At 40.0% G+C, this 14,550-nt stretch overlaps 1 protein-coding gene across 1 annotated transcript in view; it reads left to right on the top strand.

The window, feature by feature from the left end:
* HIBCH (3-hydroxyisobutyryl-CoA hydrolase) overlaps window positions 1-14,550 on the top strand; it is a 114,919-nt gene that overhangs the window by 7,205 nt on the left and 93,164 nt on the right. The window contains exon 2 of the mRNA XM_045806334.2: window positions 3-45. Coding sequence (XP_045662290.1) covers window positions 3-45 — 43 coding nt within the window. The remainder of the gene's footprint in view (window positions 1-2; window positions 46-14,550) is intronic.

Raw genomic sequence — 14,550 nt, 5'->3', positions numbered from 1 at the left:
AGGTTTAATTCATTCAAAAGGACTAATATCATACTGCAACATTTGGTAAGTTTGGATTTTGTTTTGTTGGCATTGTTAGATTATGATGTGTAATGTAAAATGTCATTGTTAGGGAAGTAGAGGAATACTGGCAGAGTTTGTTGCTCTTCATGTGCCATGGTTCCCAATTTTATAGTGTCAAGACTTGACACATAACTAGGAGGTGGTAAAAGGTTATGAATAAGAGCATGGATCTTCAAGTCAGAATGCTTGGGTTTAAGTAATGGGTCCACTACTTAATTTTGGTAGATTACACTAAGAATCTTGCTTGTATTATGCTTTGGTGTCCTATTGGGTTACAGTAATTTAAAATTTAAATTTAATGACATTCAACATTAGCTGGAAATTGATGAAAACCTTAGGAGTCGGAAGGATATGTGATTGAATAAAGAGGAAAGTCAGATGTCAAAAGAAATTATGTTCTGCTTAAGGTAGGATATTTTCTTGGATGTGTCTTTGGGTTACAGCCTTGTTTGATGGTAGCAGATGTTACATATAATGAAAGGTGTATGCTCAAGATTGGGATTTGGGTATCGACAATGCGCAGCTTGCTTTAGGCTTGTGTTACAGCAGGAATGCATCACTAGAATGTTGGATTGTTCATTCAGCTAATGAAACATTTTTGGGATACCTGCTATGTACCAGGTACTGGATTTTCCTCAAAGGAAAGGTTCATTTCTCACAATGTTTATGAAGGCACTAAAGTGTTTTCCAAAATGTAGCCCGCAAAATACAAGTCCCAAGAGGTAAATAATCCATGGGGAAAAAAAAAGTTTACAAGTAAGAAAACTGCTCATTGTATTTTAAAAGTTTATATTTAATATTTGCATATTAAATCCAAAAATGTCTTACAGGGATGAAACTTATTTACATTGGTTTGTTTTTTTCCAAACTGATTTGACCATGGGTCGTTTTATCTTTCTACATAGCAGCGGTAATCATCCTTTTGACGCTTTGGGAAATGTTGCTACTATGATTTTGGCAGAATAGTTTCACATTCTAGCAGAGAAGGTATTCTAAAGATGTGCACGTCTTAGAGATTTTATTTTGGCAGGCTTCATGCATTCAGTTCAGCACAGCTGTGTGTTGATGGTGTTCATACACTTTAGCAAGTTTCCTTCATTTCTCTTTTGAATAGATGTAAATAATGGGTCACTCAGGCCTTACAGGAGGGGAAAAAGTTCTGCAGAGTGGGCTCAAGTGGGTGAGATCATATCACTTGAAGAAGATAATTGGGAGAGTCAGCTTAGGGACTGTAATGGTCAGAGCATTAGTTCTAGTTCTAGAATGAGAAAAATCTAGATTTGAATCTTGGTCCTTCCCCAAAGCTGTGTGATTCCAAGCAAGTGATCTAACTTCTCTGGGCCTCAGAGTCCTTATCTATGGAAAGGAGTTCCTGGTATATAATTCATTAGGGGGATTTTGACGAATAAGTGAAGAGTTTAGTCAAGTGTTCAGCATAGTGTCCATAGAAAACTTTCAAATAGCAAGTTAAAAATAAGAAACAGCTTTTGCTGATTGCCTAATAAAATATTTGAAAATAAAAGTTAATGTGAACCAGTTGTCTTTTCTGGATGAACAATAACGATTTAAGAAAGTTCTAAGTCTCACCTTAAATTGCTTTTCCTCCTATTTTAAAAATAGCTCTGGCCAGAAACATTTCTTCTTTCCCTTCTCTGTTCCCCTATATCCCTTCTGTCTCCTCGTTCTCACTGCCCCCCAACTTTGGGTTGTATGAGAATTTCATTTCTGACTCTAGGCTCTCTAATCTTTCCTAATATAAATTTTTCTTCATAGAAACCTTTTCTAAGTTTTAGTTAAAAATTTGATATTTTTGGAAAAGGGATTTAATTTTTTCTGCAGAATTAACATACAAATTATGCTAATACTGGAAAGTTCATCTTTTTTCTTCTACCCTTTTGTTTGAATAATTTTGATTAATGCACTAATAGTTCTATTTAGGTTTTGAAAAGGCCATGAATTTCTTCAGGTAGGAAAAAAAATCCTTTTATCTATTCATTTACATCATTCCAGTGGCATTAACAGGATATTCTGGAATATCCTTTGCTCAAAGTCTGACCCTCTGTAAATGTCCTGCAAAAACACTTGGCTTAAGTTCTTGGAGATCCATGCTTTATATTCCTGCATCACTGTAATAGCAAAAATCGAAAATATACTCAATGTTTATTGGTAGGGGACTGATTGATATGTAAGAATGCACAGCTGTTAAAAATAAGTAGGTAGCATGCATGTGCAATCAGCAAAATCCTGGGAAATTTTAAAGGATAAATGGCCTGTTTTCAGCAAATTGGAAGGAAAAGAGAGGGATGAAGGGAGAACTTGTAGATTAAAACGCTTGAAAAACAGGGGGTGCCTGGGTGGCTCAGTCGGCTAAGTGTTTGAGTCTTGATTTTTGTCTCAGGGCATGGTCCTCAGGGTTGTTGAGCTCAAGCCCTGCATTTGACTCAGCGCTGGGCATGGAGCCTGCTTAAGATTCTCTTTCTCCCTCTCCCTCTGCCCCTCCTTCCATCTCCCTCTCTTAAAAGAAAAAAAAAAAGAGTTGAAAAGTATATCCATTAAAAAAAAACCAAACAGATGGTGTATTTTTGCATGTACACTTTGTGTTTACTATAAAAACCAGGATAGTTATATTTTTATAGAGAGGGAGAGGCCTGTGATTGAGATGGGGCAGGTGGAGGGCTAAGGGCTTTTGGGGCTGGCTGGACAACATTGGGTTTGGGATTTGTTTTTTTTTTTTTTTTTTTTTGGTCCCAATTACAAACTAATAGTTAGCCTTTTACTATTTTATGGAAGCTGGCAGAAGATGTGAAACTCCTGAGTGAGAGACTAAGGATTCTGTTACTAGTGGCACATGGAGCAGCACTGAGCATCATGTTTGTATTGGTTTTCCCTTGCTCCCCAAGTTCCACAGGGGTGACACGGAAGACCCAGATGAAAGCTTGCATATGCAGCGGATTACACAATAGTGCAGCAGTATTGAATATGGGGAACCTGCTGGTTTGTAGCAAGATGTAAGCAAGCCTGCTCTCTTGTCCCAGAGGGAGACATCACCTTTTCTTTAAAGTTGCTTGCAGCAAATACAACCCTGAAAATGACCCAGGCAAAAAGAGACGTCAGGCCCTTGGGTTCATGACATATATAGCATTAAAGTACAAGGAAACCTCAGGGCCCATGGCAGATAACTTCTTCTAGCAGCCAAGTTAGAAATAGGGTCATTGCAGACATAAATAGTAAAATGAGGTCATACTGGAGTAGGGATTACTGGACTAATCCAGTATGACGGTTGTCCTTATATAAAGGGAAAATTTGGAGATCGGTATAGTGGGAGAATGCCATGTGGAGAATGGAATTAGGCTGCTACCAGTTAAGGAACGACCAGAAGCTAGGAGAACAGCCTGGAACAGATCCTTCCCCTAGCCATCTTTAGAGGAAACGTGGTCCTGCTGATACCTTGATTAACTCTCTGTTGTTGAAGCCACTTAGTTTGTGGTCCTTTGTTACAACAGTGCTAGCAAATGAGTACAATTCCCATGGTATGTTTGTCAAAATTAAGAGCATTGGTATATTACTATTAACTTTAAACTGTATTTGGATTTCACCAATCTTTCCCTTAATTTTCTGTTCCAGGATCCAATCCAGAATACATATTGCATTTCTTTGTCATGTCTCCTTAGTTTTTCTGGTCTGTGACAGTTTCTGAGTCTTACTTTTTATGACCTCGAATGTTTGGGGGAAGTATTAGCCAGCTAGCCTATAGAATATCCTCTAACTGGGCTGTGTCTGGTGTTTTTGTTTTGTTTTTAATAATTAGACTGCAGTTAAAAGTTTTTTGGAGAGAATATCACAAAAGAAACTCCCCCTTCTCATCACACCGCAACAGAGAGTATCTGTGGGTTTTGATGAATGCATCTGGGATGCAGTGACAGTCATATAACATTGCTGGTGATGCTGACCTTTATTACTTGGTTAAAGTTGTGTTTGTTAGGTTTCTCCTCTCTCAACTTATTTTCCCCTTTTCATATTCTGTTCTTTGGAGCAAGTTCATCCCACACTCAGAGGGTGAGGGGAGTGAGCTCTGCCTAATGGAAGGGGGATTTCTACATGTATTATTTAGAAATCTTCTGTAGAGAAGATCCCTCTCCATTTATTTATTCGGTTATTTATATCAGAGTGGACTCATTGGTACTTTATTCTTTGGGTTATACTCCAGTATCACATTATGTTGTTACTCAGATTCTTCTAGCTTTGGCCATTAGGAATTCCTTCATTTTGGCTCTTGTGTCCTTTTGATATGATCCTATTCTTTTAATATATAATATATATATAATAATTTTTATTATGTTATGTTAGTCACCATACAGTACATCCTTAGGTTTTTTTTTTTTTTTTAAAGATTTTATTTATTTATTTGACAGAGAGAGACAGCCAGTGAGAGAGGGAACACAAGCAGGGGGAGTGGGAGAGGAAGAAGCAGGCTCCCAGTGGAGGAGCCTGATGTGGGGCTCGATCCACATAATGCCAGGATCATGCCCTGAGCCGAATGCAGATGCTTAACGACTGTGCTACCCAGGCGCCCCAGTACATCCTTAGTTTTTGATGTAGTTGTTCCATGATTCATTATTTGCGTTTAACACCCAGTTCTCCATGCAATAGTGTACCATCCTTAATACCCATCACCGGCCTAGCCCAATCCCCCACCCCCCTCCCCCTGTGAAGCCCTCAGTTTGTTTCCCAGAGTCCATAGTCTCTCATGGTTCATTCCCCCTTCTGTTTACCCCCCCTTCATTCTTCCCTTCTTTCTCCTACCGATCTTCCTGCTATTTCTTACGTTCCATAAATGAGTGAAACCATATGATAATTGTCTTTCTCTGCTTATTTCACTTAGCATAATCTCCTCCAGTGCCGTCCATGTTGCTGCAAATGTTGGGTAATCGTTCTTTCTGATGGCAGAGTAATATTCCATTGTATATATGGACCACATCTTAATCCAGTCATCTGTTGAAGGGCATCTCGGCTCCTTCCACAATTTAGCTATTGTGGACAATGTTGCTATGAACATTGGGGTGCATATGGCCCTTCTCTTCACTACGTCTGTATCTTTGGGGTAAATACCCAGTAGTGCAATTGCTGGATCATAGGGTAGCTCTGTTTTTACCTTTCTAAGGGATCTCCACACTGTTTTCCAAAGTGGCTGTACCAACTTGCATTCCCACCAACAGTGTAAGAAGGATTCCCTTTCTCCACATTCTCTCCAACATTTGTTGTTTCCTGCCTTGTCCATTTTTGCCATTCTAACTGGTGTAAGGTGGTATCTCAGTGTGATTTTGATTTGAATTTCCCTGATGGCTAATGATTTTGAACATTTTTTTCATGTGTCTGATAGCCATTTGTATGTCTTCATTGGAAAAGCATCTGTTCATATCTTCTGCCCATTTTTTGATTTGATTATTTGTTTCTCATGTATTGAGTTTGAGAAGTTCTTTGTAGATCTTGGATACCAGTCTTTTATCTGTAGTGTCATTTGCAAATATATTCTCCCATTCCATGGGCTGCCTCTTAGTTTTTTTGACTGTTTCCTTGGCTGTGCAGAAGCTTTTTATCTTGATCAAGTCCCACAAGTTCATGTTTTCTTTTATTTCTCTTGCCTTTGGAGATATGTCATGGAAAAGGTTGCTGTGGCCAATGTCAAAGAGGTTGCAGCCTATGTTCTCCTCTATGATTTTGATGGATTCCTGTCTCACATCGAGGTCTTTCATCCATTTGGAGTTTATCTTTGTGTATGGTGTGAGAGAGTGGTCAAGTTTCATTCTTTTGCATATAGCTGTCCAATTTTCCCAGCACCATTTATTGAAGAGACTGTCTTTTTTCCACTGGATGTTTTTTCCCGCTTTGTCAAAGATTAGTTCCCCACAGAGCCGAGGGTCCATTTCTGGGTTCTCTATTCTGTTCCGTTGGTCTATGTGTCTGTTTTTGTGCCAGTACCATGCTGTCTTTGTGATCACAGCTTTGTAGTATAGCTTGAAATCTGGCAACGTGATGCCCCAGCTTTGTTTTTCCTTATAATATATATATTTTAACACCTCCTTACTTTTTGGTACTAGAATGTGTGCTCTTGGCTCCTCATGTTTTCCTTATCTGGAGTTAGCCATTTCTTCAAGGAGCCCTGGTTGTCTTTATTGGAGAATAGCATTTAGAAATCAAGATCTGAGCTCTGGGAGTGCTCTTTGATACTGGGGTATGATGGCTTTCTCCAGGGGGAGAGAGCTAGGGTAAGGTATGTGTGTATAGCAATATATAATGTGTACTAACACATGTATCTCTACATACCTATGGTGGTTTCTCTATTTTATGTGTATATATATATATATATATAAGCTAAGCAGGAGTTCATACTGATGACATCCCCAGTACCATAGGGCAGGGTTCATTATAGCTTCCCTTCTTGCTTATCTGTCACTTTCCTCTGTTACTTGTTTCACCTTAGTGTACATTCAAAGCAGTTGCACAATTGTTAACCACTCCCCATGAAAAATTAATTTACCAATTAGAGCACGGTATTGATGTACAGTTCCTTTTATACTCAGATGACTGTTTTCTGAAGTTACTTAGGTCAGCTCCCCTGCAGCTACCACCATGATTACTCAGTGAGGTTGTCGTACATGTGTAATTCAATTAGATTTGTCACAGTCTGCATTCCATGTTGGGATCCCATTACATCTTAGCTGTCTTCAATGTAAACAGACTATACAAAAGAAAAAGGTTTACTTTTTGTGACCTACGTGTCTGTGGGTTGTGACAGATGCATAAATCATGCATCCACCACCCCAAGACCGTATAAGCAGTTCCATCACCCTAAAACTTTCCCGGTGCTTTCCCTTAGTCAGCTTCTTCTATCCCCAACCACTGATCTGTTTTATCCCTCTATAGTTTGGCCTTTATAGAATGTCTTATGAATGGAATCATACAATATATAAGCTTTGGGGTTTGGATCCTTTCACTTGACAATGCATTTAAGATTCATCTGTGTTGTGTGAATTGATAACTTGGTCCTTTTTATCACTGAATGGTATTCCATTTTGGGATAAATTGTCCATTTCTGTGTCGAAGAGCATTTTGGTTGCTTTCAGTTTTTACCAATTATGAGTGAAGCTGCCAAACATTTTTGTGCAGGTTTTTGTGTGAACATAAATTTTTAATTCACTTGGGTAAATACGTGTGGTGCAACAGCTGGGTTGTATGGTAAATCTATGTGTAACTTTATAAAAATTTGCCATATTGCCTCCCAAAGTGGTCATACGATTTTACATTTTCACCAACGAAGAATGAGGGTGTCTATTGTTCTGTATCTTTAGCCATTTTAATGTGTGTGGTGGTATCTCATTGTGGTTTTAGTTTGCATTTTGCTAATGATCTTATGATTTTTGAGCATTTTCTGTGTTTGTCATCCTTCTATGTTTGGTGAAGATCTTCAGTTTTATTTTTTGGGTTTTTTTTTGCCCCTTTTAATATTGGGTTGTTTTTCTTGCTGGGGTGTGTTGTGTGTGTGTGTGTGTGTGTGTGTGTGTGTGTGTGTGTGTTTTAAAAGAGAGAGAGTGGGTGGTGGGGAGGGACAGAGGGAGAGGAAGACAGAGAATCTTAAGCAGGCTCCATGCCCAGCGTGGATCCCAACACGGGGCTTAATCTCCTGACTCTGAGATCATGACCTGAGCCAAAATCAACTGACTGAGCCACCCAGGTGCCCCTTTCTTACTGAGATATGTGTAAGGCAAGTATTTTCTTCCAATTTCTGGCTTGTCTTTCATTCTCTTAATAGTATCTTTTGCAGAATGGAAGTTTTTAATGTTGATGAAATTCAGTTTATCAATGTTTTTCTTTTAGGATCATGCTTTTTGTGTTGCATTCCATTGAGCCTTAATGTTTGGAGGGCACTGTGAACCAGAGTTTCAGGGATGTGGCCCTCACAAATGTTCCTGTCCCTCTTCCAGGGATAGGCTGCTTTTTTTCTCCTTTTCCTTTGCCCCCTGTTTCTTTTCCCCAGTTGCATTTGGTGAACACTGAAGTCCTTGGCAATGGTTTTAAGGTGCCTCTCCCTTGAGATTAAGGCTTTTATTTTTGTAGGCCTCCATTTCCTTCCCCCACTGCAGTGAGGCTCCACCAGAACCCTGGGCTGCAGGCTTTGAAGTCCTTCCTTACTCCCCTGCAAATTTAGCCTTTTTGTTTTTTATGGAAGACAAGGGGAAAGGATTTAGCTGTACCTGCTGTTTCCCTACCCCAGCCAACACCACACACAGAAGCTTTCTCTAGTCTTCCCTTGGAGAGCCCGGTTGGGTTCCAGGAGGAAAAGCCTGCCAGAATGGAAATCCCTGCATGACTGTCACCCCCAGGAGCTTCATATTATCACATTTGCCCACACTGGCCTCTAGCAAGTCATCAAGAATTCTAATTAATCTTCCTGAAAGGTTTTGCCTGAAGTTAGCAAATATTCTGGTCCTGTGTCTCTCTGAAAGCACCTGTCTCTCTCCAGATTTTATTGCAGCCATTTGCCCTGTCACCTCAGTCCTGTGATTGAGCTTACCAGAAACCATTACTTTGCAGTCTGTTCAGTCTTTTTTCTTGTTACAAGGTCAGGATGAGCATCTTTTCAGCTCTCAACATCTCTGAGCTGAAACCAAATAAAGTTTTAAAGGATTTGCCTCTGGTATTGGGTGATAATTTATATAAACTGTTCAGTGAAAACGATCATAAGCTTTTTTTTGGTGGGGGACTGGTGTAAATGACCTCGTTCAAAAAGAAATTTAATTAGTATAGAGAGAAAGTTTATTAATACTTGTATTTAACATGTTTATATGATATGAAAACTTTTATCTGTATTTTAAGATTTAGAATGATGTGGGTATCTAAAAGTGCAGCTTTTGTAGTGTATCATCTGTCTTTTCATATGAGTAAGCATTAATCCAGGAAATAGCATCACTATGGGTATTGAAGGGGAGCAGTTGCCTCACCCTTTGAACACAGCTGGATACCAAATCATTCCAACACCAAGGAAGTAGAACTGAAGACTGAGAGAACAAACTGCAGGTAGTGGAAGATAGGTGGTGTGGAGACCTGATTTGGGGGAGAAAAGAATCATGGGTGCTTTGGAGGGAGGGAGCCCTGATCAGGGAGAGAGGAGAGAAAGGCTGAGTGTGAGCGCAAGTGTGCATGCAGGGCACAGGGCATTGCACAAGAAGAACACTTCCCCAAAACGAGGGGCTGATAATCACAAGTTTTTACAAGCAGCAGAGCTCAAAGTCTGAAATTGTAGAAGTCTGTGCTATTACTGGGGTAGAGCCTGGCAGGTATAGAGGTGGTCTGTGGAGGACGGCAGAGGCCCAGGAGTGGACAGCATGGTCTAAAGGTCCCCTGGGTTGCACTGGGAGACAGTTCCCTTTCTTGGAGTGTATTTGGGAGACATGGCACTGCCTCTGCAGGGACAAATGAGCCGATGGGCACCATTGAGCTGCCCGGTTCATTAGCATAGCAGTAAAGACAGCTGCAGAGGACAGCTAACGTGGATGCCAGCTTTTTGCTGCATTTAACCATAAACTCCAAGCCCCTGTGCATTCATGCACCTGCCTTTCTGGGACAAACCGGCACCAGCCAGAGCCTGGTGAGACCCTCCCCCAAAGGATCCGCGCACATTGGCACCATGCTGTGTACCTAAAATGTGGGGTTTTGAAACCCAGCCAGCATGCTTGAGATAAAACAGAGGAGCACTGGGCCACCGGGTGGGCAGACAGCTCGGACAAAGGGTGAAGGCAGGGATCTGAGGGAAGCCTGGGACAAATGAGGGGAGATTGTTTTCTCTTTTGTGAGTGTTTGCTGAACAGTGGCAGGCACGAACTCCCCTCTCTGGAGACACGAGAGTTGACTGATATCATTTTTACCCCCACCCATCGGCACAGACGAGCTTCAGTGAGTAGCACAGTGCCCGCAGTGGAGGCTTGAGCCGCATACACCAAGCCTCACCTCCCTGTGCAGTGCTTTTTTCACTAGAGCAAGTGTGCTCCCCCCCCAACCTCTCACCCACCAGTCTATTGACCATAGAGTACTGTAAAGCTTCAGCTGTAGGGGAAATAGGATCTAGCTGCTTTTAAGAAGCAGACCAAAACACCTCTAGTTAAAACTTGCCACACAGTGGACAAGGTCCAAATATTCTCCGCTGCAGGGAAGGAGAAACTCTTCAGAGGACTGACCTGAAGGAAAGAGCAGTGAAAACACAACAGCAGAATGCATACAGTATAAACCAGAAACCCTTTCTGAAGTGTCAGGCCCTGGGCAGTATATGACCTCTTCTTAATGTAGCCATTACTCTCAGGAGCAGGAAACATAACAGGCTTTCATAACACATACACGGATACCTAGACAAAATGCCAAGATGGAGGAATTCATCCCAAAAGAAAGAACAAGAAGAGATCATGGCCAGGGATCTAATAAAACAGATATAAGTAATGTGCCTGAACCAGAATTTAAAACAACAATCGTAAGGATACTAACTGGGTTTGAGAAAAGCATGGAAGATGCCAAGGAGTCCCTTACTGAAGAGATAAAAAGACCTAAAAACTAGTCAGGCCAATATAAAAAATGCTATAACCAAAATGCAAAACTGACTAGATCTAATGACCACGAGGATGGAAGAAACAAAGGAATGAATAAGTGATACAGAAGATAAAATTATGGAAAATAATGAAGCTGAGGGGTGCCTTGGTGGCTCATTTGGTTAAGTGGCTGCCTTTGGCTCAGGTCATGATCTCAGGGTCCTGGGATCAGGCCCTGTGTCGGGCTCCCTGCTCTGTGGGGAGCTGGTTTCTCCCTTTCCCTCTGCCCCTCCTCCCGCTCATGTGTACACATATTCTCTCTCTCTCAAATCTAACCCCCCCCCCAAAAAAAACCACAAAAAAAACCCAACTGAAAAGAAGAGGGAAAGAAAAATATTGGATCACAAATGTAGACTTAGGGAACTCAGCGACTCCATAAAGCTTAGTAACATTCATATCATAGGAGCCCCAGAAGAAGAAGAGAAGGAAAAAAAGGCAGGTGTATTTTGGCAAATTATAGCTGAAAACTTCCCTAATCTGGGGAAGGAAACAGACATCCAAATCCAGGAGGTACAGAGAACTCCTATCAAAATCAACAAAAGCAAGCCAACACCAACACATCATAGTAAAATTTGCAAAATACAGAGATATAGAAAGAATCCTGAAAGCAGCAAGGGAAAAGAAATCCTTAACCTACAGGGGAAAATAAGGTGAGCAGCAGATCTCTCCACAGAAAATTTGTCCAGGCAGAGGAGAGTGGCATGAATGTTCAGTTTGCTGAATGGGAAAAATACCCAGCCAAGAATACTTTATCCAGCAAGGCTGTCATTCAGAAGAGAAGGAGAGAGAGAGAGTTTTCCAGACAAAAACTAAAGGCATTCATGACCACTAAACTAGTCCTGCAAGAAATATTAAATGGGACTGAGTGGGAAAGAAGACCAAAAGCAGCAAAGACTAGAAAGGAACAGAGAAAATATCCAGAAACACCAACTTCACAGGTAATACAGTGGCACTATTTTCATATCTATCAATAATCACTCTGAATATAACTGGACTAAATGCTCCAATCAGACATAAGGTATCAGAATGGATAAAAAAGACCCATTTATATGCTGCCTACAAGAGACTCATTTTAGACCTAAAGATACCTGCAAATTGAAAGGAGATGGAAAACCATCTATCCTGCTAATGGACATCAAAAGAAAGTCAGAAGTGATACTTACATCAGACAAACTAGATTTTAAACCAAAGGCTGTTACAAAAGATGAAGGGCACTGTATCATAACAAAGGGGTCTGTCCAACAGGAAGATCTAACAGTTGTAAATATTTATGTGCCCAACCTGGGAGCAGTAAAGTATATAAATCAATCACAAACATAAGGAAACTCATTGATAATAATGCAATAATACGGGACTTTAACACCTCGCTTACAGCAATGGTTGGATCATCTAAGCAGAAAATCAACAAGGAAACATGGGCTTTGAATGACACAGTGGACTAGTTGGACCTTACAGATATATTCAGAGCATTTCATCCTGAAACAGCAGAATACACATCCTTTTTGAGTGCACATGGAACATTCTCTAGAATAGATCGCATACTGGGTCACAAATCAGCCTCAACAAGTTCAAAAAGAGTGAGATCATACCATGCATATTTTACAACCACAATGCTATGAAATTTGAAGTCAACCACAAGAAAAAATTTGGAAGGATCACAAGTACATGAAGGTTAAAGAACATCCTACTAAATAATGAATGGGTTAACCAGGAAATTAAAGAAGAAATTTTAAAAAATACATGGAAACAAATGAAAATGAAAACACGATGGTCCAAAATCTTTGGGATGCAGCAACAGCATCATAAGAGAGAAATATATAGCAATACAGGCCTGCCTCAAGAAGCAAGAAAAGTCTCAAAGGGGAGCAGAATATACCACCCTTAAAATCTGTCACTTTGGCATGTGAATTATTTTGGGTTGAAGGCAATCAAGATCCAGCAGACTGAGGAAACGCTTTTTCCCCTCCCTCTCAACTGACTGAAAGAAATTAGAAAGGAGGATTGTACCAGGAAGAGAGCAAGGATACACATAGTATAACTTTTTTATATTTGAGACTTATCTGCATGGGAGGGCAAATACTTGTTTACTAAACATTTGCTCTTTTTCCTTCCTGGCGAATTGCTTTCCTCCCCTTTGAAGCCCCAGACCCTGTTTCTTTCCTTAGCTCAAGATGGTTTATGAGCCTCAGTTGCCTGGCTGCTTTTGGATCACACATCTTTGTAGGGCCCCCTTAAGAAATGAAAATTTTCTACTGTTAATAGTCTTTATAACAGGGGGGGCTCTTAGCTAAGAACCTGGAAGTGTAGAGGGAAAATTATTTTTCCTCCCCTACAGTTTTATGGAATAAAAGATTATGGGAATAAGATCTTCCACAATACTGACAGAAGCTAGGAAAGGGTCTAGAGGAGGAGTTGGAGGGTCAGAAAAGTTACCTTCCTACTTCATCTTCCTACTCACCTACTAATAACACAAGTGGGTCAGTAGGAACTTGGAAGAAAATCTAAGAAGCCAGGCACTTTCAGCTGCTAGAGTCAGACTGTGAAGGAGAAGGCGGTAGGTGAAGTCTGGGGAAGGCTGTGTCTGCTTGTGGACTTGGTATCCTTTTGGTCTGGTTTCTTTTGTGATTTTTGTGTATAGTTTCCTTTTACCACTTTTTTATTTTTTATTTTATTTTTTTTAGTACCAGTAAGGTAAGAAAACAAGTCCTATAGCTTAGTACTTTTTTTTTTTTTGAACAGATTAAAAAAATAGACTTACTGTTATTTCTTAAAGTCAGAACTTAGAGCATGAATAAACACAACAACAGATGTATAAGAACATAAGTAGAAACACTATTTTACAACAACATGTACTGAAACAAATTTATGTACTCTCCTTAAATGATTTAACATTCGTTTTTCCTTATATACAGTTGAATACCCAGTGGGAGAACAGAGATGCTCATGGCTCTCTGGGCCTTCCTTCATGAAAACCCTTCCTTACAACCTTCTGGAGTGCTCCATGAAGCCAGTGTATGGTTTAGCAGGAAATAGGGGCTGCTGTCAGTGCACATGTATATGCATGTGTCCTATCTTTCCAACACCCCCACACATGTGGGATCATTACTGGGGCTCAGGGGACCCCGTAGTCAAACAAAAGTCCTCTGGAATAAAGCCTATTAATGAAGTTCTCTTCTGGAGATGGCTTAGGACCTTTTAAATCTAATTTATTACTCTTATTTTTTTTAATATTCAAATACTGGATTGAATAGGTAGTAAATATATATGGTACAAAATTAAAAAAGTTCAAAGGGGCCATGCAGCAAAAAGTCTTCCCACCCCTCTCTCATATGTCTGATTTTCATTCCTGGAGACAACCATTTTAGCAGTGTCTTGTGTATCTTTCTAGAGATACATTCTATATGTAAATATATAGGTGTCCATGAAGAGTGGGTGGGTAGCATTGTAAACACATTGTCTTGATTATTCATAGTTCAAGTAATTCTAGGACTAGGTTCTATTCTAAATCAGTTGACTCCATTCGTTCAAAAATTAAAAGATTTAATTACTATGTGTATATTTTGTATATACTGTGTATATAGTTTTGGTATGGATATTTTGATTACCTACAGAATCTAAATAATTTTAGAAATCTTTGTCAGATGTACCTAGTAATCCATTTTATGAGTTACCATTGTGTGAAAGATTTGTGTTGATGTACAGGCATACCTCGTATTACTGTGTTTTGCAGGCACTGTGTTTTTTACAAATGGAAGGTTTGTGGCAACCCTGCATCAGTAGAACAAATCTATTGGTGCTATTTTTCCAACAGCATTTTCTCACTGTGTGTCTCTGTGTCACATTTTGGTAATTC

The sequence above is a fragment of the Ursus americanus genome, chromosome 1 (assembly GCF_024610735.1).
Source record: "Ursus americanus isolate L20-20 chromosome 1, mUrsAme1.1.p, whole genome shotgun sequence".
Classification (NCBI taxonomy): domain Eukaryota; kingdom Metazoa; phylum Chordata; class Mammalia; order Carnivora; family Ursidae; genus Ursus; species Ursus americanus.
Note: the sequence above shows the minus strand (reverse complement) of the source record. Positions and strands in the feature narration are given on the sequence as shown.